The sequence below is a fragment of the Peromyscus leucopus genome, chromosome 1 (assembly GCF_004664715.2).
Source record: "Peromyscus leucopus breed LL Stock chromosome 1, UCI_PerLeu_2.1, whole genome shotgun sequence".
NCBI lineage: Eukaryota > Metazoa > Chordata > Mammalia > Rodentia > Cricetidae > Peromyscus > Peromyscus leucopus.
Genome location: NC_051063.1, coordinates 147232140 through 147260038, shown reverse-complemented (window position 1 = coordinate 147260038; position 27899 = coordinate 147232140). Strand labels below are relative to the sequence as shown.

Below are 27899 nucleotides of genomic sequence, written 5' to 3'. Positions count from 1 at the left end.
GCCATGGAGACTGCATTATGGAGGCCTGAGTTACTGTTAACATCACTGGTGACCGACCGATTTGACCTTCAGTCTCTTTCACCTCCTCGGAGGCTGGGGTGGTGGGGTTGCAAAGTCCTGCTCTCTGATCAGTGGTCTGTTCACCTGGCAACCAGCCCCCCGCCGGAAGCTACTGAAGAGCCAACAGCTACCAGTCACCTTATTAGCATGCAAAGTGACACTTACCACTACTGATTCTCGAGAGCCTTGGAGCTCTGTGCCAGGATGAAGCCTAAATATATATTTCTAATTATAAATCACATCACAGCAGGACTTTCTGGCTCTGACAGATGCACCCCAGAGCAGAGCTCAATCTGTTTATCGGCAAACCCATTTAAAACGTGTGCATCAGACACAGTACAATCCCAGGAACCAAAGAAATCATAGTAGGTGACATTTATTTACACTGCTGTGTGCCAGACACCAAACAGTTCTATGTATTTGCTCGGTGGGGTCTTCCAGGCAGCGTTAGGCTGTAGGAACCAATTACCAGGAGGAAGCGGGGAGGGGTGGGGGGGGTGGGGGGGTGCTGCTGGCTTGCTTGGGGTTGCACAGCTGGGAAGCGGTGGAGCCAGATCCTGAGTGGTATAGCTCAGTTTGTGTCCGCCAGGCTGCGTTGTGGGCTGCCTGGCTAAGGGAAAGATATGCAGGCACTGATGAGGTGAGAAAGGAAGCCACGTGTAGCAGGCTGCCAGCTGCCAGGAGGGACTCTTGTCTCAAGTTCATGTAAAGCAGGGGAGTTTTAGGTAAAGAAGAAACCAGAGCAGAGCTAGGACTGGGTTAGCCTTGTGGCCATTACCCTCCTCACACACAAATGTAGACCCTTTGCGGACTCAAGCCAGTAAGCTGGAACTAGCTTGGCACAGGGGCAGTCGCTCGATACTCCAGTGCTCCGGGGGAATGGGGTGTTTTTGACTCAGGTTTCAGGAAAGCGATGGAGAGAAGTCATTGTAGAGTAGGAGAAGGCTGGAAGCTTTTTCCTCCTGCACCAGGATGGAGGCCCCCCCTGGACCTCCAGCTGGCTTCGGGACAGCTTTGCCAGCTTTCATTAGCTGGGAACATCCAGTGACACAAAGCGCAGTTCTTTGATAACGTTCATTTCCTCCTGTGAAAAGCATTTGAGGACAGATCATAATTTAATTAGGATTTTGGAACACACATGGAAATGGGCCTTATTTTCTTTTTACCAGCCTCGCACGGGGCAGCTGCATTCCAGACTGTGAACCGGGCACCTACTTCGATTCTGAGCTGATCAGATGTGGGGAGTGCCATCACACCTGCCGAACCTGCGTGGGTAAGCTGCCAAGGCTTTTGTCTCATTGGACAACAGCATGCATGGTCACCAAGGTGAATAGGCCGGCTATCTTGAAATCCAGGAAGTTCTGTAACTCCAGGTTTCTGCATTTATTACAGAATAAAACTCAAAGGCATGGGGGCTTAAAGTGTAGCTCAGGGATGGAGCATTTGCCTCCCATGTAGAATGTGGGGGGGGGGAATAGACTATAAAAACACAAAGGGCCTCCCAGCCTCCTAGGGCTGGAGAGGGAGAGAGGGGTTACTGTCTAATGAGTACAGCAATGCAAGTTAGGGGAAATGAAAACTGTTCCACAGACAGAGGGCACTGATGGCTGCTCACCAATAATTAGTGAATTAGTAATGCCACCCAACTACACACTTGAAGATATTTGAGATGTTGAGTTTGTTGTGTACCTGATACCAACAGTTTTTTTTTTTTTTAATTAAAAACAAAAACAACCCAAAATGCAAAGACCCACTCTTAGCAAGCTGCCTAGATTTCCCAGCCTTAAAAACAGCCATGCTTTTAGGCAAGTAATAAAGGATGTTTAGCAGCTCGTGAGCTGGCTTGCATTAAAACTCTGCTCTTGCTGCAGAATTAAGCTAAAATGCAGCACCATAAAGATTGAGAGGACTCAGAGAGGGGTGGGGACAGATCCGGGCAGGGTGCGATAAAACAAAACTTCAGTTCTCTGTACCCATCTCCACTTATTTTGAACGTTTTTATTCAAAGAGGAAAAGACTGCCATAAACAATTTTACATGCATTATAGTTCCCCGCCGAGATTATAGCACAGATGTCTCCGGGCACAGATTTTATGCAGAATATAGCAGAGATTTCATTCATTTTATTGGGTTTCATTTTGCAGTCATCCGCATGCATCGTGAGTTATGTGCACAGATATGTTCCAGGTGAAGCGTTCTCCACGACTCCCTTCCTGCCCCCAGCACTTTGCTGCCTTCTAAGAACGTCACATTAGATGGAGTTTTTGCTACAGTGACAGTATAAAAATTAGATCTCAGCCAAATCTCATTTGCCACAAAGCCATTTATTAGAAATGCCAGGAGGCAGGCACTGTCATCCTCCGTATGGTCCCACGTGAGCCTCGTGGAGCTATCAATTGTGCTACCCAAGTGGACATTCCAGAGATCCCAGCATCCACAAGCAGTGGCTGGGACTGACCCTAGGCCTTCTGTGGGAGATGTGCCCTCCTCCACCCCATCCTCAGACAAGCCCGGAAGGCTTAACCTTAGGAAGAATCTTTTCTACCCGGTTGCCCTGCTGCCTTTTTATTTCCTGTTTTTGTTTGTTTGTTTATTTGTTTATGTATACACGTGTCCCTGCAGGTCAGAAGAGGGCACCAGATCTCATTACAGGTGGTTGTGAGCCACCATGTGGTTGCTGGGAATTGAACTCAGGACCTCAGGAAAAGCAGTCAGTGCTCTTAACCACTGAACCATCTCTCCAGCCCTTATTTCCTGTTTTTAGTCCTGGTTTAACCCGGGTTGTTTAAGAAGCATCTCCAGTGCCACCTATTTAAATGTCAGAGCCACCTGAATCCATAGCATTCAGGCCTGTGGTCTATAGCTCTTTAGATTTCAAACATTCAATTCCCTCATCTTTCTCAGCGTCCCCAGACTGTCTGGCAGCCAGTGGCTGTCCTGAGTCACTTGTGGTTTTCTTATCTCAGTCCTGTATCTCCTCCGTCACTCCAAGAGTTCAGTTCAAAGCAGGTAATTCTAAAGCTCTCAGAAGAGAGGGATTCGCCATGTTTCCCCAGGCCCTCTACCTGGGCTCTTGCTAACCTCCCTAGAACATGTGTAACCAAGGCAGCGACCAGGGCCAGAGCCTTCTCTTCCCCACTCAGAGTCATCCGAAACCCCTTGTGCCATGTCAGGTGTGGTCTCCCTAGAAGCACCTGTGCCTGGTGACATCTTTGGTACAGCATGGTGGCCTAGCCTACCGTGTTCCAAGTACATTGAGCTTTGTGGGAGGGAGACTCTTGGCCATCTCCATTGCCGGTGCCCAGAGCATCCTGGCACTGCGATTGTGATCCCTGGCTCAGGGTTGATGAGTCGACTCATGAGAGAGGGAAGTGCCCGCTTTCACTTACCCTCCCAGGACAAGTGGCAGCCAGTGGGCATGTCTACATGCTCGCTAGGATGCCCAAGGCCCTTGGGGTGGTTGTACCTGAGAAGGCACAGTAAGAAATCGGGAGTGAAAAAATATGACAGGTCCAGAGAGGTTTCAAAGGAAAAGAGCTACTTTCTCCCTTAGCACTTCTCACGACATGTTCTTCTTGCCTTCTGAGCGAGGCTGTCTGTATTTCTATTTGTACCAGGCCTAGCATGATGGCTTAGCATAAGCATAGCCCATTGAGCTGTTACCGTTAACGCTGTGGGGGGCTCCTAAAGCACCCGGAGCCTGCAAAGACTGAATGGAACCCGTGAGAGAATTTGAACATGACATTCATAATTAGTAGTTGTGAAAGTAGTTTCATAGAAAATGTGCTTATCAGCATTTTTTGTTCTAACGGACTACATATAACATAAAACTTACCATCTTAATCATTTAAAAATTTTTTTTGTTTATTTACTATTTTATTTTATTTGGTTTTTTGAGACAGGATTTCCCTGTATAGTCCTGGCTGTCCTGGAACTCACTCTGTAGACCAGGCTGGCCTTGACCTCAGAGATCTGCCTGCCTCTGCTTCTCAAGTGCTGGGATTAAAGGCATGTATTGCCACTGCCAGTTTAAAAAAAAAAAAAAAAAAAAGTTAGTTGACATATCTGTACTGATTTTTGAGGCTCCTTATTATAATTCAGTGCATGTATTCAATGTGTGATGACCAAGTCAAGGTCATTAGCATTTCCGTCTCCCCGATATTAACATTTCTATGTGTTGGGAACCCCGAACTCTTCTAGTTATCTGGAAGCATGACTGAATGCTGTATGCTATAGTTGCCCTATTCTTGCTACAGAATTGTTTCCATTGCTTTTTTTTTTTTTCCACTAGCAAAATACTGTAGTGAAATGCTTGACAAAAGCGACGTGGGGAAGGGTTTATTTTGGCTCACAGTTCGAGGGTGTCAGCCAGCGTGGCAGGGAAGGCATGGTGGCCTGAAAGCCTCCAGCAGCGGTGGCAGCGGTAGCAGGGGTTTGTGTCGGCTGGCCACACTGCATGCACAGCTAGCAAAGAGAGACAAACGCTGGTTCTCAGCCGGCTCCCTTCTCCACGCCCCCTTTTTATTCAGTCCAGCACCCCAGCCCATGGGATGGTGCCTCCCACACTGACAGAAGTTAAACTTCTCTGGAAACACTCTCACACAGAAGCCAGAGGTGTTGCCTAGGAGATTCTAAATGCAATCGAGTTGACAGTCAAGACATCACAAGCACATTAGAACAATGCCTCCTCTGCAATTGTTTTGATACCTATTATTCACACTCTTACTCTGCCTGCCATCCCAGTGTGGCCATTTTCAGATGTGCAGTTTAGTGGCATTACGCTCAAACACATTGTTATGGGACTGATACCACCATTCATCTTTGGGGTTTTATCATTGTTCCCAACTGAACCTGCAGCCAACATTTTTTCTAGTTTCTTATTTTCTGGTGGTAGGGATTAAGCCTTGCAGCTGGGCAGTGGCAGCACACACCTTGGATCCCAGCTCTCAGGAGGTAGAGACAGGTGGATCTCTGTGAGTGCGAGGCTAGCCTGGTCTACAGAGTGAGTTCCAGGACAGCCAGGACTACACAGGAAAACATTGTCTCAAAAAACCAAAACCAAACAAACAAACCAAAACCAAAACTAGATAGATAGATAGATAGATAGATAGATAGATAGATAGATAGATAGATAAAATCCAGATCCTCATTCATGTTAGGCAATGTTGTAATACACTTTTAATCCTTAATCAACTTTTTAAAAATGAAGACAAGGACTCAGTAGGTTGTCCTAAGTTTATAATCCTCCTGCCTCCGCATCCTGAGCATTGGAGTTATAAGTGTGCACCACCACACCCACCTCTTAATAACTGTTAGTTAGGTTTAATAGACTGAGCATTATCTAGAGGTATTGCCTGGTGGTGATGTGCACACTTTACATATGTGAGCCCCAATACCACCACCAAAAAAAGTAGTGAGCATTCGACTAGATACAAGCATCCGTTCCCGTCAGAGGGACCGAGGCTGGAGGAGGGCCAGCAGGGCTAGCAGTCGAGTAGATGAGGCACAGGACAGTGTCAGGCACCGATAGTCCCCGAGTCCCACAATAGAGTGACCCCCTCCCAGTGCATCTGCCACCTTGACCTGCAGATGCTCTCCAGAGACAAACACTGGGGGCAGGGGGGTAGGCCGGAGATTGCCCAAAGCGTGAGGCGAATCTCTGACCAAAAACAAGATAAACCTGAGAGAATTCCAATTTGAGGGGCTGAGGGTTGGCCGCACAACCACACCATAGGAAAAAGAGACTCCGTATGGATATTCTTGTCCATTACAGAAGCCCAAAGACAGGAGGAGCCCTGGGCTCACTGGCCAGTCAACCTAGCCTAATTAGTGAGCCCCAGGCCAAAAAGAGATCTTATCTCAAAAGAGAGGCAGTATTCCTGAGGATGTCTTCAAAGCCACACATACACACACACACACACACACACACACACACACACACACACACACACAACTGGACATCTACCTTCATTCACATTTAGAGAAGTAGGAACCATGTGGAAATAGTTTGGGTGCCATGCCCGGTTTAACCCAGTGACCCTCATACACCATCACTTTGGTGTGATACAGTTAAAATCTGGCACGTTTGTGGTTTACACCCCCAGTACGATTCAGTTTGGCCACTGCACCTGCTGAGGAGCTACTGCGCTGACTCTAGCCAAAAGCTACACGGAAATACACAGAACCAAAGTCAGTCATGACGGCCCAGGTAGAGCACCTCACTGGCCTCAGCTTAGGCCTCTGGTGCTCCCATCTGTGAGGAGGGGACCGTGATCTACCTCCAGTCACGAAGCCAGCTCTCACTGAGGGTGTCAGCTGTGTGGGTGGCCTGGGGACATCCGAAGACCCCCCACAGATGTTCTAGAACACCAGACATGTCCCTGACATCTGCTTCTTTCTCCTCACCTGTCAGGGCCCAGCAGAGAAGAATGTATCCACTGTGCAAAAAGCTTCCACTTCCAAGACTGGAAATGTGTGCCAGCATGTGGTGAGGGCTTCTACCCAGAGGAGATGCCTGGCTTACCCCACAAAGTGTGTCGAAGGTATGGTCTTCCGGGCTGTGGCCCAGGCTGATGGGGGGGGCCGGGGGTAGTGGTCATCTGGACACTGCAGAAAGAGCAGCTGGATGGGCAGGTGTGGCGTCACTTTCCCTGGAGCCTAGGGGATCCGCATGCTTCGTCACCCGCTGCTGTAGGTGCAGAGGGCAAACAGGAAACCATTTACTGAGGGAGGGATGCCTACAGTCAGTGATTGCCAAAGTCGCAAGCCAGCTGGCAGCCTTCAACCCCTCTTAATGCCTAATTATTTGTGAAGCACTTACCATATGCAGGCCCCGGGTAGCAGTGGGTAGGACAGGAAACAGAATTAACAAGGTGCTGCCACACGGCCCTCCCCTGTAGCAGGTGGTACAGGGCAATCCTATGCAAGCCACGATGCAGGATGCTTTCCCACTGTAGGTGACCAAGGCAACCAATGCATGGGAGTTAACACTTTTCCTCAGTTAGAGATTTTAGACAAAACGAAACAACCCTGGTCATGGCCTCATGGCAGAGCCGTGGCTTTGACACTACACCTATGTTTTAACCCTCTTGCTCTCTTTCCATCCCTCCCGTGAGTGCACACACTTGGTGAGTGCCACTGGACCTGTGAGTGCTCCCTCGTACTGTGGGACACGGGCTGTTCCAGAAGCAGACGTGCGCTTTTGTCTGCCCTTGGCTGGCTGGGAATTGTGCCAGGTCAGGCCAGGAACCGGAAAGGCAGAATATGGTGTGTGAGCAACAGGGAGGCATTTGAAGGTGGCGGTGCCGATGCAATGGAGGGTGGTCTTGGAGGGAAGCGGAAGTAGGGGACTTCAATCTGCAAAAGGCTCTGAGCAAAGCCAGTCTTGGGACACTTGTGTCAGGACGGGGGTGAGAGTCCATGGCCAGCTCCCGTTCCCAGAGGCAAAGCCCACAGTGGGGTCTGCCTCCTGGGATATTGTCACTTGAACTGACGAGCTCAAGTCCTTGCACTGAAAAAGAGGGGTCGGTGGCGGGGGGGGGGGGGGGGGGGGGGGGAGGTGTCTTACGTGTGTACCAGGGTCAGCATCCTGCTGGGTTGGTTTGAAACAGGGAACTTAGCCACCTCCTCCTGCCATGCTGAGTCCTGTGCGCAGGGCCGTGGACACAGCTGTCTGCAGTAAACCTTTCATTTCACAAGCCAGCTGGTTTCCTGGTAATTAAACCAAGGACAGCAGCCCAGGGACAGCATGGAACTTAACGATGATAATCACTTTCATTTGTCAAGTGCCCCAGACTCCTGGGGATGCTGACTGTGGCATCCAGACGCCATGGTGTTGCAGCCTCTAGGAGACAGAAGGGAGGCCAGCCCACAGATGCTCCTTGGGCAGAAGTTCCTGGGTACTAGTTTCTATCTGAGGGGACGGCAACGGCCCCAGAGGGGAGTTCAGCCTCGGCTTGGAGCTGATAGACCACATCCTGGAGAAACACCTCCCAGCCGCCTTGCACAGACCCCAAGCCATAAAGCATCAGAGCTTCACATGATTGCACCTCACAGAACCTCTGGCCCTGAAGAGCCTCTATAAATCTGAACCTTTCATTAAGAGAGAAAACACATGGTTCTGGATGCCTCTCCCAACTCAGGCAGGCACAGCTGCCGGCAAGCCACGGGCATCCTTCAGGCTCCGGAATGCTACCTGCTACCATGCTTCCCTTACAGAAGAGCCAGGGAGGCCACAGGGAACACATAACCGTCTGAGGGCTAGATGTGGAAGGCAGAACGGCACAGGCCTGCTTGGGTGCTCACTTGAATACAAAGAAGACAGGTGGCAGCTGAAGCCTGAAGCTGAAGGCGGCCGTTTCTGGCAGTGTCTCAGAACTCCAGCCACGCTCAAGACTCAGTACAGGGATCGTCTGCTCCCAAGCAAGGACCTCTTGGAAGAAACTGAACAACTCTGGGGGTGCTGCTCCAGGGGTAGAGTTACCACTCATTCCCCCAGCCCTCGACGGTCTCCCGACTCCTCGGGGGGTACAGAAGTCCTCAGAGTATGCTGCCTGCCTAATTTGTACCCAGCCTGAAGCTTGACGAGGGCTTTTGAAGCAGGTGGCCCCATGCCCCACTCTTTCCTGCTAGGGGGTGCCTCCTGCTGTGGTACAGAGAGAGAGGTCTGTGGTGAGCACAGCTCCCCCTCCAGAATTTGGCAGGGTAAATTTGGCACGGTGTTTTAGAGGTGAAATCGGTACTACAGAAGAACCATAGGTATCCTGAAAGCCCACCTGCCCTGGAGACCTCTGCCAGTATTGTGCCGGTACAGTCTGAAGCAGGAGACAGGAGGCGTTTGCGGAATGGGGTATGGGAGATATCATCTCTTTCTCAGGGAAGCATTATGCTCAGTTCTTCCTCCCCAAGCTGCAAATGAGCACTCGGGGTGGCCAGCATCACATCTGGGCCTCCAGAGACCGGTGCAAATACTCCAGCTGAGCCTGCCTGGCCTTCTGGCTGCAGAACCCGGACTTGCTCAGATGGGATCTTTTACTGGCAGTTTTCACTGCAGAAACAGAAAACAGAAGCACCTGCCATCCTGCTGAGCTCAGTGAGCAGTATGTGAAGAGCCAAGCTGTGTCTGGCTGGGGTTCTTATTGCAGCCTACTCCATACCGTCACTATTCATGATTGAGGCAACACTCGGCCAGTACCTGGGTCGTCCCTGGGCCCCTGAGCCTCCCAGACAACTGACATCTTTTGAAATGGCTAGCCTGGCATGCATGGCCATGAAAGATGCCAAGAAGATCTCCAGGGGACCTGTGTCATCGGGACCTTGTGGGTACTACAGGGAGACAGTGTGGCTAGAACCAGACACCAGGGACTTCCCAAAATTGCACAGTAGAGTGCTCCTGTAGTCTGGGAGCAGCGCCTGAAAGTGGTTCCCTGTGCGCCTTACACGCTGATCTGAAACCAGGGCTCCGAGCTCTAGCTAGTGCAGCGGCCTCCATTGCATTGGGAATAAACACCCACCTCATCAAGGCTGAGGAGAGGCTGCAGTAGGGCTTCTTGTAACTCAGATTAAAACCCACCAGGGGCGTTTCATCACTGAAGGCCTCACATAGGTGGCGGCAGTCATCTGTCTTAAACATGGGATCCCCTAGGGCAGGCCAAAGCATGGCTGAGCTAGGCTTCTCCCCATCCCCCAGGCCTGTTCCACCCTTAAGTGACAGTAGCAAGGGAAGTGGGAAGCAGATAGGAGCCTCTGTGGAGTCCTGGTCACCTGGAGCTGGAAATAGCAACAGAGGCAGCAAGACAGCTTGGGTACACACACAGCCCTGGGTGGGAACCATGCAGACTCAAGCCAAGTTGTTTCTGTCAAGGGCCATCCATACATAACTCAGGCTTGCAAGGGCCTGCCCATCAGAGCTCCTTAGCTTTACCACTGTAGCACAGAGCACCCACAGATCAGGTACAAATGAGCCCATGTTCCCACGAGACTGCTGAGTGTGGACTCCAGGTGCGGTCCACTTTTGTGACCTGAAGTCATAGCACTGGGAATTAATTAGCAGGACCGAGGGGCCAGGCTGGGTCAGGACTGTCTGGGAGCAGGAATAGGAATATGACTACTCCCTCCCCAGGTTAGGCAGATGTATCAGTCAAGCATGCTCAGCTAACTCAGTGGCAGACGTTCTGGGGTCAGCTCCAGAAACAGCTTTGTCATGGCCCCAAGCAGAGTGTGTCCTCTACCCCAAGCCTACAGCCACCACAGCTGCACAGCTGGAAGCTGTGGGAGGCCCGTGCTCATGTGGGAAGCGGACTAGTGTCCACAGAGAGTCTCAGAGAACAAGGCCCGGCCTCCCCTCCTGGGAGTGCTCCTACCCCCCGACTATGGCAGCTTTTGCCTTCCCATGGCAACAGAGAGGATGAACAAGAACGATGTGCCAACACTCAAAGCACGTCAAGGCATTCCTCCCCTGAAACCAGGGCTGAGGGCTCGGGAGGATACGCTGGGAGGATACGCTGGGAGGTTCTGGGATGGGGAGCCCCACAGAGCAGGGCCTTTTCCCCCAAACCTCAGGAGGAGCTGGTGTCTTCCCACAGATGTGACGAAAACTGCTTGAGCTGTGAGGGCTCCAGCAGGAACTGCAGCAGATGTAAGGCTGGCTTCGCGCAGCTGGGGACCTCCTGCATCACCAACCACACGTGCAGCAACGGTGAGTGCCCACAGCACGGCCCTCAGAGCTGCCCGTGGATCGGCGAGCAGAAGACAACGCGCAGGCGTGCCTGGCCAGAGCAGGGGTGTTCGCTCTGACTTGTCTGACCATCCAGTTGGCTGCGTGGTTTAAACGGGGTTTGGTTTGTATGCCGTTCCCACTCTCCTGACGGAGGCTAAAGGCAGCTTGAGTGCAGCGACTTCCCCCCAGGAGAGGTCAGCACCAGGAGGCCTGGAGGACCTCATCCTCGGGACTGGAAGGACAGAGTTGGGCCCCGTGCTCAGCAATAGGGACCCCAGCTGTCTACAGCTGTGCTGTGGGAGGGCCTTGGCTCTGCAGAGGAGATGGTGGGGGGTGGGGGTGGGGTAGGAGGACAAATTACGAAAATAGAAACGTAGAAGAGTCCCAAAGATGGTGGGGATGGCCGGCAGGAGGAGGGTCAGCAGAGGCCTCTGTCCTGGAGGCCTCATACAGGCTCAGGTTGCTGTGTCTTGGAAGGGGGACTCAGACTGAGCAAGCAGTAGGGAAGAGCTGCATGGAGCCAGTGCTGGATACCATATCCTGAGTATGCACATCCATATGCAGGAGAAGGATCCAGCCACTCCATGTGTCCAAGGGTGAACAGGTAATCCCCGGTTATAATGTGGCATGGTGTCCTGACTACCAGGTGACCCACTTGCCTTGTTTATTTTTTAAATTTGCAAAATCCTGTCCTTTCAACGCCCAGGGGGCTTCCTGTTCAGGAAGCCCCTGCTCAGGTTATGTATCCAGCCCCAGAAGGTGAGGCAGCCATGGGACCGCCTGCTCCCTAGTGACAAGGCAGAGGTGTAGTACCAGCCTCCACTGCTGTCCCCACCTTGCCGCCACTGAGTCCTGCCTGCCGGTCTTCTCCCTCCACCTCCTCCCAGGGAATGTCCCCTCGACTATATTCCTGACGCCTGCTTTCCCTTCTGCTCCAGCCCTGCGCCTGTCTCCACCCCCCACCCCATTCCTCTTAAGCAGCTCCCAGCAGTGCCCTGGAAGAGGCTCACATGAGCACCAAGGACCCCTCTGGCATACCCCCATCTCACCGCCCCCAGCCCCTTCAGGAACTCCCTGCCCCTTGTCACTTAAACTTAGCAGAGATTCCGTACCCCAGTGCCACCTGGGCCTCACCGGACTTCTGCACTGAAATGTCTCCTAAGGGACTGTGCCCCCTGCCTGGTGCGCCATCAGTGCCTGGCACATGGAGAATGCTTAGATCTTAGCAGGACCCAAAGGCTGACCCCCTTCTCCTTTCCTGCCGCCAGCTGATGAGACCTTCTGTGAGATGGTGAAGTCCAACCGGCTCTGTGAACGGAAGCTCTTCATCCAGTTCTGCTGCCGCACCTGCCTCCTGGCTGGGTAGGGGCACCAGCCGCCCGCAGAGGGCAGGGTCCTCCCGTCTGCCCATTTGCCCGACCACCTTCCTCCAGACGGTCAGCCATAGCCTGTTCCTGGGGTGGCCCTGCATCTGACAGCTGGATCTCCTGCTGTGGCATCTCTCAGCACCTGAACCAGGTGGAGGTGGCCCTTGAGGACATGTGGCTAAAATCGCAACACCGCCCCCCAAACTCTGCTTGCTGGCTGCAGGCTAAAGTCGAACTCCAAATGGGAACAAAATGAATCATGAGACTTACAGCTGCAGCTTCAGAGTGGCTTCTGGGACCCTAGTTTACTGAGATTTCAAGACCAAAGCAGAAAAAGAGAGATGCCTGGCACCACACCGAGTCCCCCCTCCCACACGTTTGTGTGACCGTGGCAAATCTCACCGAGCTGGCTGGCAGGTCCCTCAGCTGTCCTGACCTATGATAAAGGGCCTAGCCTCCTCCTACCCACGTGTCACTGGCCACCAAACAGCCCAAGGGACAGTTTGGTCAGACTGTAAATAAAAGAGGATTCAGGGCGTAAGATGTATGACCACTGGGGACAGAATCTATGTCAATGTAGCCAGCTCCTTCCAAAACTGCAGCCACCGCCTCAGAGGTCCAGCACCAAACCAGAACAGATCATTCCCTCTTCAGCGTTCTCCTGAGGGAGCCGAGCTAGCCTCAGGACTGTTCTTCCTGTGTCCCTGGGGCCTCCGGGGCCTCCTGGGGCCTCCGGGGCCTGAGCCACCAGCCATCTCCAGATGCAGAGCCTGTGGAGGAGGATCCATCCGAGGGAGGTAATTAGGGCTAGCCAAAAGACACCTGATGGCCAAGCAGTTCCTCCCCAGACATGCAAAGCCAGCCCCTGAATCACTAATCAGCCCTCCCCATCACACAACTGCTTTTCAAGTGCATTCGGCCTCTGCTCTCAGGACTCTGTTCTCGGGTGGATGCTGCTCTGGTCCAGTAGAGTACGAGCCTACATGATATAGCTGGATTGATTTCTGCCAAGCCTATGTAGGCATTTTATAAGCTACGTGTTCTAATTTTTACCGATGTTAATTATTTTGACAAATATTTCATATATTTTCATTGAAATGCGCAGATCTGCTTGATCAGTTCCCTTTAATATGGGAATAACATTTGCCTTAAATTTTTCCAACCTTGTCTCTCTCCATATTGTTCCGCTCCCCTCTCTTGACTAAAAAATGTGTTTTGCCACCTGTGGGTGGCAAGGACCCAGCTGTTGTCTGTTGAATCCACAACTTCGAATAAGAAATCAGTGAAGCAAATCTAATGTTAACCCTGAGTTAATAAAAGAGTTAACATCCCATTGCAAAGGAGCCTGTATTTCTTTCCAAGATAAAACTTTGAGCCTTGGTCCTGGCCAGTGGATGAAATGGAGCTCTCTCTCTCTGGTTTCTTGATCTGTTTGATGTCTATATTCATTACTTTTCTCATTGCTTTAACAAAATATCTGACAAGAAGCAATTTAAGGGGCTGGAGAGATGGCTCAGCGGTTAAGAGCACTTGTTCTTGTAGAAGACCCGGGTTCAATTCCCAGCAACCCCCATGGCACCTCACAACTTGTATATAGCTGCAGTTCCAAGAAATCCAGTGTCTTCTGACTTCCGTGGGCAGCAGGAACATGTGTGATGTGCACGCGTACATTCAGGCAAAGCACACACGTAGAATAAAATAAATGTTTAAACAGTAATTTTAGGAGGAAGATTTGTTTTTGTTCCCAGTTCCAAAGAATAGCCCATCATTACAGGGAAGCCATGTGGCAGAATCTTAACGTGGCAGAATCTTGAAGCAACTGGTTATGCTGTATGTATCCACAGTCAGGACGATGAATGCTTACGCTAGCTCACTTTATCCTTTATACACAGTCTGGGACTCCAACCCATGAGATGGTATTGGGAGCCTTCAGGATAGGTTTTCCACCTCACTAATTTAATCTATATAATCCCTTACAGACATATCCAGAGGCTAATTTAGTCTAGATAATCCCTCATAAACACACCCAGAGGCCTGTCTCTAAGGTGATCTGAGACCCTGTTGAGTTGACAGTGTTAACCACCACACCCAAAAAGGGCTTTAGCAAATGTTGACATATGGTAAAGAGTGAAACCCAGAGTTACAACTCAAGGGCATCATTTGTCAAAGAGAACTTCATTATGGGAGCTGACACTTGCCTCCCAGCCTGAGTACCCGAGTTTGATACCTGGAACCCTCATGGTGGAAAGCTCAACTCTCATAGGTTATCCACTGCCCTCCACATGCTCACTGTGGTACACAAACACTCATGCACATATATGTAAGCACACAGTTGTAAAACTTAAAAATAAGAGACCCTCTTTGCACCCCCAAAGCCAGTTTGGGTAAAGGGACTAAAGCTTCTCCAGCTAGAGTCACTGGACCCTGAGGCCCTTCACCTACATCTGCCAAGTGTCATTTAACTGGATGACAACTTGCCTCCTGCACAGCTACTGAAATCCCTACACTCATGGGTTACATGTCTCTCGGGATCTTCATCCTGGCCTGTGAGGCCCAAAGCTTGTCTGTAGGCTCCCCTGGGTGTGGATAAAGAAAGGGCACCAGCTAGAGTGGACTGGGGAAGGAACACAAGCAGTCAGGGATGAGCGATGCTTTTGAAATCCAAGCTTGGTTCAGAACTCCGGAAACAAGTGTCCCAGGGCCTGGGGACCCCTGTGGGAGCACTGTCACCTGGACCCCATTTTCCCTAAATCCATGCCATTCTCCCCGTCTCCTGCTTGTCTGATGGTAGGACAAATGAAGAGACCACCACCATCTCCCAAGTGCAGCTGGTGTTAGTTCAGTCCCTGAACTAACTTTCTGGCTGGTTTTTGGCTCTGCTTGCCTGGGACAGGACTCTGCTGAGGCTGTCTTGCACAGTGATGGCCACAGGAACTGCTTGTACAATAGCGTGCACAGAGGGCTCTGTGACAGAGGAATGGAGTGATACATAGCTCTCAAGAAGGGGACAGACAGCTCAGCGTGGTCTGCCCAAACATAGGTGAGGCAGGGTTGTCAGTGTGAGACTGTGAAGGAGTGAGAGGGTGTGTCTGGAATGCTGTATCCAGAGTGGAGAAATAGCCTTAAGGACATCAACTCCCCCATGAAATTGTTAACAGTGGTCAGGGTCTGGACTGCGTGTTTCCAGGTTCTTGGCCTCTTAAAGAGTTGAAATAAGGACTCACACTGATTTGCAAAAGTATCACAACTTACACAAAGCAATAGAATAGGTCAAATAATCTGGGCTGGGCAGTGGTGGTGTACGCCTTTAATCCCAGCACTCGGGAGGCAGAGCCAGGTGTATCTCTGTGAGTTCAAGACCAGCCTGGTCTACAGAGCAAGATCCAGGACAGGCACCAAAACTACACGGAGAAACCTTGTCTTGAAAAACCAAAAAACAATCTGTCAATGTTGACAAAAGGCTACATGAGTTGAGAAGGTACGTAAAGGGTCCCAGTTGCTGTTCTTGCTTGGAGATTCCTTTCATGGAATACAAGAGTTTGTTTGCTAAGGAGTACAGTGGGAATAATTCTGTTCTGATTGACATATTTGGATTACATAGGCCCACTGAATATGGCCCTTCCTATAATTCATCTGATTTAATCATATGCATAACAACTATACATAGGAATAAAATGTCAATGGGGAACTCTTCCTGGAAGTTCACTGAGAGGACTTAGTTTGCCTTATTTTTAATGTATCCCAAACCCGTTCAAGCCTGATCTGCTCCTACCTTCTGTACCTGGACACAAACTGGAATATGGATGAAAAGGATTTGTATAACTTTGGTAATTGTTAGGGAGAGGAGGAACTTATTTTACTGTTCAGAGAGGGGTGTGCATGTAGCCCAATGTAGATGGGGGTCATAGGTGGTTAGATGCATTGTTTAGAATAGGATATTCTATTATCACTATCATTCTATTATCATTATATATATATAATAAGATATGGTACATAACACATGCGGGTCAGGGTCCTAGGTTAGCAAGTACATTGTTAGAAGGTAGGTCTGGATATAGTGTAAGCCAAGTGAAGCTCTAGAATGATAATATGAATCCATTCCCTTTATCTGCATCAAAACTACCTCTGAATTAAAACCAGTAAATTATGGAGTGTGCTGTCAGCTTCTAGAAAGGTGGTTCTCAACCTTCCTAATGCTGCAACCCTTTAATATAGTTCTTCATGGTGTCGTGACCCCCAATCATAAAATTGTTTTTGTTGCTACTCATGATTGTATTTTTGCTACTGTTATGAATCTAATATAAATATATTTTCCAATGGTCTTAGGTGACCCCTGTGAAAAGGTCATTTGGCCCCCCCAAAAGGGTCATGACCACAGGTTGAGAACCACTGCTCTAGAACTCAAGCATCAAAAATGCCAGCTCTTTGTTCACTAAGTTGAGTAATAGTGACAGATACTATAACCCCACCATTCCTGAAGTGTAGACAGGAGAATCTCAAATTTGAAGCCAGTCTGGACTGTATGACAAAAACCCTACATCAAAGAGAAGGAAAGAAAGGAGGGAGAAAGGGAAGAAAGGGGGGGGAAAGAAAGCCAACTATAGGCGGAGTTTTTCATCCCACTGGCCAGCTCCCAAATAACCACACCAAGACTTTGTACTAATTATAAAGCTCAGCAAATAGCTTAAACCTGTCACTAACTAGCTTTTACAACCTAAACTAACCCATATTTCTTATCTAACCTCTGCCACGTGGCAGTACCTTCTTTCAGCTTGGCATATTCACCTCCTGCTTCATCTGCATTTTGCTTGCAACTCCTCAGACTCGGCTGCTCTTCTTCCCACATCCTTCTAGTCTCGCTCTCCTGCCCAATCTCTTCCTGCCCAGCTATAGGCCAGTCAGCTCTTTACTAACCAGATAGTAATACATATTTACAGTGTACAAAGATTCTTCCACAGCAGCTAACCTGGGATATGTTTTAAGTAGAAGAGTGGTCACCTAGCATGTGATGCATGAGACCCTGGGTTTAATCCCCACTACAGACAGACAGAAAGACAAACAGAGAGCACACCTGTATAGCTCATATGTCCCAGAGAACACCAAGTACAAGTAGCCAACCAGATAGCCTTACAAACACCTACTCACATCATAGTGTGTAGGCTGGCTCATCCAGGGGCTGGGAGGTTGAGAAGTGACTAAATGGCATCTTTTTTTTTAAGATTCATTTATTATGTATACAGTGTTCTGCCTGCAGGCCAGAGGAGGGCTCCAGATCTCATTATAAATGGTTGTGAGCCACCATATGGTTGCTGGGATTGAACTCGGGGCCTCTGGAAAAACAATAGCCAGTGCTCTTAACCACTGAGCCATCTCTCCAGCCCCTAAATGGCATCTTTTTAAAATAGACTGACTAGGGCTAGGTCTAGTTCAGTGGTAAAACATCTGCTCAGGATTTTGAGGCCATGGTTCCTTTTATCCCTGGCACTACTATCACTGCACATAGCAAAGAGCTGACCATATCCAGTACCTGTTCACAAGTGTCCATTCTCAAGGTACAGATTATCAAACACTATTAGGGAGAGTATGTTTATGGATTTTACTTTAAATAACAGAATCATGGGTCATCTTAGTTATTGTTCTATTGTTGTAAGGGAAATTATGGAAGAAAGTACTTAATTTGGGGGCTTGCTTATAATTTCAGAGAATTAGTTCATGATCATCATGGCAGGAGCCTGGCAGTAGGCAGGCAAGCATGGTGCTGGAGCAGTAGGTGGGAGCTTACATCCTGATCTGTAAGCAGGAGGGAGTGTGCGTGTGTGTGTGTGTGTGTGTGTGTGTGTGTGTGTGAGAGAGAGAGAGAGAGAGAGAGAGAGAGAGAGAGAGAGAGAGACAGAGACAGAGACAGAGAGAGAGAGAGTGGGCCTAGCATGGGCTTTTGAAACCTCAAAGCCCATCCCCAGTGACACACCTCCTCCAACAAAGCCACGCCTCCTAATCCTTCCCCAACAGTTCCAACTAGGGACCAAGCATTCAAACATAGGAGCCTATGGAGGCCATTGTCATTCGAACCACCACACAGACTAGCCACACTAAGAGTGAACAAATGTCTCTTAGCCTTCCTATGGAGTCTACTATTATAGGATTCCCTATTCCTGCGGGAACCAAGTGACAGCCAAGAATGTCTTGTTAGCTAAAACAAAAGTTCTCAACCAGGCCAGAGTTTGGTTTTTCAGAGCATCTTCAGCAATGTCTGCAAACATTTTTGACAACCTCAGGAATCCATTCCCATCTCTCAGGTAGAAGCCAGGAATGCTACTAAGCTCCCCACAGTGTACACAAAGGCTTGACAAGCAAGAAGTATGAGCTTAGAAAGCCAGTAGTGCTCAGGTTGAGAAAGCTTAGCAACAGGAAATGTAATTAAAAATGTTTGAAAAGTCATAAGGATATCAGAACCCACCTGTAGTTTGACTTCATCCATTTGTTTACTAAAGTAAGATACCCCACTCCTGGTAACAATTTCTGTTTTAGTTAGGGTGATGAATGTTGTGGTGAAACACCATGACCAAAAGCAACTCGGGGAGCAACAGGTTTATTTTGCTTACACTTCCACATCACTGTTCATCATCCAAGGAAGTCAGGACAGGAACTCATCAAATGGCATGAATCTGCAGGCAGGCTCTGATTCAGAGGCCGTGGAGAACTGCTTGCTTGCTCCTTGTAAGCAACTTGCTTGTTCAACTTACTTTTTTTTTTTTTTGGTTTTTTTTTTTTTTTTTTTTTTTTTTTTTTTTTTTTTTTTTTTTTTTTTTTTTTTTTTTTTTGGTTTTTGAAGACAGGGTCTCTCTGTGTAACAGTCCTGGCTGTCCTGGCTGTCCTGGAACTCACTCACTCTGTAGACAAGGCTGACCTTGAACTCACAGAAATCTGCCTGCCTCTGCCTCCCAAATGCTGGGATTAAAGCACCATCATACCTGGCTTAACCTGCTTTTTAAAAACAGAATGTAAGACCATCAGCACAGCCTGATCTTATGGAAGAATTTCCTCAATTAAGGTTCCCTCCTCTCAGATGACATAAAAACTAGCTGGCACAAATGACCCCTTATCAACTTGATACACAAACATGTTGATAGTTTACTAAGCATAACCTTTCCTTTCTTGTTATCCCCAAGATCTCATATTAATATTACATTATAAAAACTTTAAAAGTACCACAGTCTTTACAAATTCCAACACGTTAAAAGTTCAGTCTTTAAAAATCCCAAGTCTCTATAAAGCTCCCAAAGCTCTTTACTGTGGATTCCTATAAATCAAAAATAAATTAAATACTTTCTTATCCAAAGGGAAAGAACCAGGGCCCAGTCGCAATCAAAGCAGAGCCAAGTTCTAACCATGTAAATAACTCAGTGTCCAGTGTCTGGATCTTTTGGGCTCCTCCAAAATGCTTGCCACTCATACAGAATATTTTTTTATCATATTCTTTCCTGTACCTTACCTCCTCTCAGAGCTCCCCAGATCTACTTCAAGGTCTTAAAAATCAGCTCTTTAGTCCAAGGACTCCACCTGGTGGTTCATCCTGGAAATAAGCAAAGTTTGAATTGTTTCATTTCATTTTTTTTTTTTTTTTTTTTGGTTTTTCGAGACAGGGTTTCTCTGTGTAGCTTTGCGCCTTTCCTGGAACTCACTTGGTAGCCCAGGCTGGCCTCGAACTCACAGAGATCCGCCTGGCTCTGCCTCCCGAGTGCTGGGATTAAAGGCGTGCACCACCACCGCCCGGCTTCATTTCATTGTTTTTTAATTTTTAAACAATTGAAACACACTTACAGAAAAGTTACATGACACAAAAAAATTTTCCTGAACAATGTAAGAGTAACTTTCTGAAATAATGTCCATGATTCCCTCAAACACTGTAGAGGGCATTGCTTATCAAGAAGAACATCTCAGCACTTCAGAGGCCAGTCTGGCTAAAGTCACTGTCTCAAAAAACAGGTGACCGCTGTGGAGAAATGACATCCAAAACTGCCCTCTGGCCTCATGCACGCATACTCTAGCACACATGTGTACACACACATGTACACACACACACACACACACACACACACACATAGCATATAAGGTATTCTATGATGTTTTAACTACCAATATTCTCAATTATCATACTTATTGCTTTTAATTTTATAATATGTGTAAAATATCAAAAATAGTTATGACTGGGTATGGTGGCACACGCTTTTAATCCCAGCAGAAGCAGTCAGAGCTCTGTGAGTTCAAGGCCAGCCTGGTCTACAAAGAGAGTTCCAGAATAGCCAGAACTGTTACACAGAGAAATTCTATCTAGAAAAAAAAAAAAAAGAACAAAAAAAAAAACAAAAAACAAGCAAACAAACAAAAAAACCAAAAGAATAGTTACAAAGCTGTTCAAATTAATAAGGAAATTAAACAAGGTTTCTGGATATGATGTCAATATACAAAAATCAACTATATTTTAATATAGCAAAAAGTAATAATTAGAATGTGGTCACTGGCAAGAATCTCAGTGGATAAAGTGCTTGCCACCAAATCTGATGACCTGAGCTAGGTCCCCAGGATTCTCTTGGTGGAAGAAGAAAGCCGACTCCCAAAAGTTGTCCTCTGACTGCCATATATGTGCCACAGTGGCTGCACACAGAAAATAAATTAATTTTCATCATTACTTGTTTCATAAACAATATTTCGATCATGTTTTCTCCTCCCCCAATCCCTCCCTACCTCCTTACCCACCGAACTTCATGTTCTCTCTCTCAAAAGAAAAAACACAAACAAAACAACAGTAAGAGAAAATGCCAAAACGAAACAAAAAAGCATACGTGTGGGTGCACACGCACACACATGTGTGCACTTACACACACACACACAAACACACCATGGACCTCTGTTTTAGTTATTGTTCTATTGCTATGAGGAGACAACCTGGCCACGGCAACTTTCAGAAGAAAGCATTTAACTGGGAGCTTGTTTGCAGTCTCAGAGGGTTAGTCCATTTTCATCCTGGTGGGGAGTGTGCTGGCAGGCAGGCTGGCATGCACTGGAGTGGTAACTGCGATCTCATTTCTGATCTGCACGTTGCAGCCAGAGAGAGAGTGACTGATTAAGACTAGGCCTGGTGTGGACTTTTGAAACCACAAAGCCCAACTCAAGTGACACACCTCCTCCAACAAGCCCACCACTGTCGGGGGATATTAAATCACACTTCGAACCCTGAGTTTGCATTGGCATTGGTTAAATAAAATTAGTCTTTGGTCAGGAGGCTGCGTTTGCAACTGGTTGACAAGAAGTAATCATAGAGCATCAGAGGGCATCCGGGAGAGATAGAGAGACACAGGAAGTAGGTCCCGAGTGGCTCAGCTTTTTCTGGGTTTGCCAAGCGGAAGCAAGGGTCTTTGGGAGACTCCAGCAAGGAGGGAAGGTTAGCTAATTGCGACCCAGCCTCTCTGAGCTCGAAGGGTTTTACTCCAGCCTTTGAATCTCGAGTCTTATTTATAAATAAAGCAATAGAGATTTAGTTAAAGCTACCTTGAGCAGCACCGGCAGAGTCGGTGCCTGCAGCAACAGGATTCCCACCAGGCTGCAGCCTGAGGGGCCAGGCTGCTGCTAGAGAAGCAGGCCAGTAACTGTGGAGTTGCAGTTGCTGGCTGAAATAGCAGGAGATTAGGGCACAGCCACTAACCTTCAGCATAGCCGAAGTTAACACACAACTAATCCTTCCTAAACAGTACCACTAACTGGGTACCAAACACGCAAACATATGAGCCTATGGGGGTCATTTCATTCAAACCACCCCAGGTTCATTTTGTGTTGGCCAGTTACTCCTGGACGTGGGGCCTGGCCTGGATCATGGTTTGTGTAATGAATGATAAGGCTGGTGCAGGAGGCCTTGGCAGGTTTTGGAGCCAAGGTGCCCCTCAGCGGGTAAGAGGCACAGCGGACAGTGGAAAGTTACTCACACATGACAAGTTTATTTTGGGGTTTGAGGAGAGGGGAGAGAAATGAAGGAAAGGAGAAAAGAAAGAGAGAGATCAGGAAAGGCGCAAAGCTACACAGAGAAACCCTGTCTCGAAAAAAAAAAGAAAGAAAGAAAGAGAGAGAAAGATATAGAAAGAGAGAGGGAGAGAGAGGTGCGCTGCCTCTGGCAAGGGGAGAGAGAGGTGGGGAGGGTTTTTTTTCTCTTAAGGGGGCTTTAATGTAAAGTGACATCAGGACACTGGGCTGGTCTCCAAGGGGCAGGTCAGAATACTAACAGTTCGATAGTCCATTGTATGGTGATATTTTATTTTGTACTAAAATGTTATTTGTATGTTAATAAATAAAGTTGCCCGGGGGTCAGAGCTATTAGCAAGCCATAGGAAAGCTGGGTGGTGGTGGTGGACGCCTTTAATCCCAGCACTTGGTAGGCAAAGCTAGTTAGATCTCTGTGTGTTCAGGGATACAGCCAGCATTGGAGACACATGCCTTTAATCTCAATACCAACCATAGAAGACCTGGAGGTCTGTACAGAAAGGCAGTGATGAGGCAGTCACGTGGTTGGGTTTACAACCAATGAGAAGGCAGAACCAAAAGTCTTTATAAAGACTTTAACACAGGAAGTAGCTCTCTTTCGGAGAGGTAGGACCACCGCAAGAGGAAGGGTAAGGTTTTAGCTCTTAGCTCTGACCTCTTGGCTTTCTTCTTTGCATTGGTTCTGTGTTTCTTATTTAATAAGACGGTTGGATACATCTACACCATTGGAGAAAACTGATTTTCCCTTTGCCAATAGGTATAACTTGCAAATAGCTTCTTGGGTAGAAGTGGGACCTATTGTTCACTGTCCCCTTTCAATAATAGGACCCTGTCTAACTTGAACTTGGGCGTTCCTTGTGCATACTGCCACAGCCTCTGTGAGTTCATATGTGCATCATCCTATTACTCTTAGACTCTATCTGCCTCCTCTTCTGCATAGATCCCTGAGCCTTGTAGGTTGACGTTTGTGATGGATATTTTGGTTTTCAACTTGACTACATCTGGAAATAACTAAAACACACACACACACACACACACACACACACACACACACACACACACACACAAAATGGCTGAGCACACCTGTGACAAAATTTTGCTGAGTTAAATCATTTGAAGTGGGAAGAGCCACTTCTAATCTGGATCTTTGAGGTGAGAAGACACACCTTTAGTGTAAACCTTGGGAGGTGTGAAGACTCATCTCTAATCTGGGTCACACCTTCTGCTGGAAGCCCATATAAAGAGCATGGAAGAAGGAAGCCCCTCTCTTTGCCTGCTTGCTCTACCCCTCGAGAGCCAGTCCATTCCTTCACCAGCATTAAAGCTTACTTCTTCTGGAATCCTGCATATACCGAAGAACAGCGGAGACATCCAACTTGTGAACCGAGCAACTCCTGGATTCTTGGAACTTCCACTCATAGACAGCCACTGTTGGATTAGCTGGACCACAGCCTGTAACCGATTCTAATAAATATATATATATATATAGAGAGAGAGAGTTTTATAAGTTCTTTTTACTCTAGAGAACCCTGACTAATGCAGGGTTTGATAGAGACATCCCATTTAGGACTGAGTGCTCCAAAGGCCCTCACCCTCTGCACATTGTCCAGTTGCGGGTTTCTGTGTTAGTTCCCATCTACTGAAAGGAGAAGCTTCTCTGATGAGGACTGAGAGATGCACTGATCTCTGAGGATAGCAGTATCTCATTAGGCATTATTTTACTGCTATGTTCCTTTAGCAGAAAAAATAGTAGGTTTTCCCTTACGCCCATGACCTATCTAGTCTCAGAACTTGGCCACTTTAGCAGTGTCAGGTATGGGTTTCAGCTCATGGAATGGAATCAAAATGGTGGGTTACTTCTGTAACATTTGCATTATAATGCACTTTGAACAAGGAGTAAACTACATGTAACCCTGGGCACTGGAGGTTTTACTTGGTAGCATAAGATATCTAGCTAGGGCACTGTTTCTCCCATTATGTGGTGACTCCATTTGATCCCTTTCCTATACATACATATTTTAGGAAGCTTCTACAGTAGTACTAAGGTTCCATATGGTTTTTCAGAAGGCCTTTAGTGTTAGTTGTCCCTCCCCATTTCCCATTTTACCCTGCTCTCCCCTCCCCCTCCCCATTTAATCCCCTCTTCTAGTTTCCTCTTTGTCTTCCTATCACTCTATATTTACTCTATTTCCCCTTCCTTGAGAGATCCTCTCCTCCTGCTGGTCCCTTACCTAGTGGTAATGCAGAGTATAGCACACATATCCAAAGCTAAAATAAATAAATAAACTTTAAAAATTAGAACATGGACTCATCAATGAAAGATACTTTTACAAATGATTACACTAGACTAAACTTTATGGAAGGTCTCTAAAAGAAATTTTCAAACATGCCTGAAGCTTTAAAAAATTAATAAATGTAAAGTGATACTATGTTTGGAAACTGGCATTCTCAGGATTGTAAGAATATTAATTTTTTTCCCATTTACCTTCAGGCTCAATATAGTACAAAACAAGGAATCTTTTATCGTTGCTGTTTTGGGTTGTTTTTTGTTTTTTTCAAGACAGGGTTTTTCTGTATAGCCCTAGTTATCCTGGAATTCAATCTGTAGACCAGACTGGCCTAGGACTCAGAGAAATCCACCTGCCTCTGCCTCCTGAGTGCTGGGATTAAAGGTGTGGGACACCAATGCCCAACACAAAGAATCTTTTCAGATATAAGATGTAGCTTATAAGATAAAAGTTGTATATTTAAAATCCATAAAGGACAAGAATAACCAATGTAATGAGAAAAAGTGAAGCTTGAATGTTCTTTTATAAAGCACCTATTATTAAAACAGTATGATATTATACAAGTAAACTCATGGAACAGAATGGCTAGTCCAAAAGCAGACCATCACAGGTTTGGACACTTGCTTTTTGACAAGAGTGGCTTTGGAGAGCAGTGTGGAAAAGATGGCCTTTGCATATGGTGCTGAGTCAACTTAATCTTCAGATGGGGAAAAAAGTACATCTTTCTCACTTCCTTCCTATATTGATTCCAAATTGATTCCCGGCAGACTGCATTAGTGAAGTGTGTCTTGGAGGACATTTCCTGATAAATTTAATGGAAAAAATTCACCATGAATAAAGGTAATACTATCCCATGAACTGGGTTCATGGCCAAATTAAAAAAAGAGAAAGTGAACTGGATACAGCATTCATCTCTCTCTACTTCCTGACTGCAGATGCGATGTGACCAGCTGCCTCAAATGACTACAGCCATAATTTCTACATCATGACCACAATGATGATATATATATATATATATATATATATATATATATATATATATATACTAATCGTAAGCCAAAATGAACCTTTCTGTCACTAAGTTGCTTCTATTAGGTAAAAAGCATACTGCCTCAGAGTCTCTCAGTGCTGAAGCACACTGCATGATCTATCAAAACCAAAGACCAAGGGCTAGGGAAAGGGGTCAGTAATGAAGGGGGCTTGCTGCACAAGCATGAAACCCTGAGTTCAAGTCCCCAAGACCCACATAAAAAGTCAGGTGTTGTAGTGTGGGTCTATAACCTCAATGCTGGGGGACAAAATGGACATGGACACAGGAGGATCACTGAGGGGCTTGCTTGCTGCCAGCTTACCTCTAGGTTCAGTGAGAGACCTTGTCTCAAGGGAATAAGACACAGAGTGCTAGAGCAGGACACATACTCCCTCCTCTACCCCCCAGATGCCCACAGGTAGGTGCACCCACAAACACAAATTAATTTACTATACACAAATATATATATATATATGTATGTATGTATATATGCAATGATCATAGCTGGGCATGTTGGTGCATTCACAGATTCATTTACCATACACAATAAATAAATAAATAAATAAATAAATAAATAAATAAATAAATAAGCAAGCAAGCAATGATTATAGCTGGGCATGATGGTGCATGCCTTTAATCCCAGCACTCAAGAGGCAAAGGCAAGTGAATCTCTGAGTTCAAATCCAGCCTGACTACAAAGCGAGTTCCAGGACAGCCAGGGCTACACAGAGAAACCCTGTCTCTAAAAAAGAAAAAAAAGAAAAAAACCAGATTCAGCTGTATGGTGGTGAAATGATCCACATGAGATAGTTATTGACAATCGGAATAACTGAGCCAATTAGGAGTATCTAAGTCCCTTTATTAGCGTCTCTTGGTGCTGGACAAGATGGTGTTACCTTAGCCATTTCAGTAATACCTGTGTGTAACCACAGCACTTGGGAGGCTGAGTTGGGAGGATTGCAGTGACTTACAGGTCAGCCTCAGCTACAGTGTGAAACCCTGTCTTAGAATAACCAAAATCCAGGCTGGGGATGTGGCTCAGTGAGGAGAGTACTTGCCTCAGCATGCACAAAAAACTCAAGAGTCCATTCCCACCACTACATAAACTCAATGCAATAATCCTAGCACTTGGAGGTGAAGGCAGGAGGGTGAGATGTTCCCATGACTCAGCTGATAAGAGTGCATACAGCTCTTTCAGAGGACCTGAGTTCATTTTCAGCAACCACCTGTAACTCCAATTTCAGAGAACCTGGTGCCTCTGAACTCTGTGGGTATCTGCACCCATGTGCACAAAACCACACAGATACCCAGGTAATTTTTTAAATGATTTAAAGAATGCATTTCTGCTCTTGCAGAGGTCTGGAGTTCAGCTTGTAGTACCACATGTCCACAGGATCATAACGGCTAGCTCCAGGGAATCTCAGGCCAGATGCCTCCCCTGGCACCCACACAGGTGGTATATACACAAATTAATAAGCTATGACCAAAAATGAGCACATTAATTTGTGAAATTGGGCTTCTGGTCGTCTTTGGGGACAGAGGCCAAGGCTCTGCAGGTGTGTTGCGTTCACTCTGTTGGCAGTCATCAAATGTCAGGCTTCCGATGTGTGTACTAGCCTGCTCTTCATATGAATTTTGCTGCGGCTGTTTTGTTTTTTCAAGGCCGGGTTTCTCTGTGTAGCCCTGGTTGTCTTGGAACAATCTCAGAGATCCAGCCTTCCAAGTGCTGGGATTAAAGGCGTTCCCCGCCACGCCGGGCCTACAACATGAATATCATTTAAGATTTATTTTATTTTTATGTATATTTGTGTGTCTTTGTGATTGCGGGTGTCCGGGGAGCCTAGAAAGGGGCGACGAATCTCCTGAAGCTGTAGTTACAAGCAGTTGTGAGGCGCCCAACTGGGTACTGGGAATGTGAACTCAAGTCCTTTGCAAAAGCAGTAAGTGCTCTTAACCTCTAAGCCATCTCACCGGCTAGACCCTCCATACGAATACTTAAATGTCTAGAGGCCGCAAGCCCACCCTGAGGTACTAGGTCGGATGTAGCCCATCTTAAGGCAGTCGAGCTGACTAGCCCAGCCTTGTCTCTGCTGGAAGCCCAAGCCCTTGGGGACCCGAATCCTCCGGAGCCTTCACGGAGTCTCCGCCCCCTGTTGGATGGAGAAGGCGACAATCCCAAATACCCCTCCCTCCAGGTGCACTGACGTAAGAGAGAGAGAGAGTGCCTCTCGCTTGTTCTTATCTTTTGGCCACCAATGCCTGGAGTCTGGGCTCTCCACACCCCAGGAACGCTCCAGCCCAGAACCTAGAAGCCAAGACGACGATCGCAACGCTCGGAGGCGGCGCCTTCTATTGCTTTAGCCTGGTGGCCGAGGCGCGCGCGGCTTCGATTGGTGAGGTCTGGCA

At 47.4% G+C, this 27899-nt stretch overlaps 1 protein-coding gene and 1 long non-coding RNA gene across 3 annotated transcripts in view; one reads left to right on the top strand and one right to left on the bottom strand.

Annotated features, from left to right (window-relative positions):
- The window catches only part of Pcsk6 (proprotein convertase subtilisin/kexin type 6), a 192111-nt gene extending 178628 nt beyond the window's left edge, over positions 1-13483 (top strand). For both annotated transcript variants that reach the window (XM_028872818.1, XM_028872817.1), the window contains 4 exons: positions 1230-1333; positions 6472-6601; positions 10643-10755; positions 12045-13483. In XM_028872818.1, coding sequence (XP_028728651.1) covers positions 1230-1333; positions 6472-6601; positions 10643-10755; positions 12045-12142 — 445 coding nt within the window. In that variant the 3' untranslated portion in view covers positions 12143-13483. The remainder of the gene's footprint in view (positions 1-1229; positions 1334-6471; positions 6602-10642; positions 10756-12044) is intronic.
- On the bottom strand, positions 316-23632 carry LOC114695485. The gene is made up of 3 exons (XR_003734873.2): positions 23505-23632; positions 19636-19716; positions 316-1144 (listed from the first exon to the last, which is right to left on the bottom strand). It is a non-coding gene; the product is annotated as an uncharacterized LOC114695485 (long non-coding RNA).
- Positions 23633-27899: the final 4267 nt, after the last annotated feature.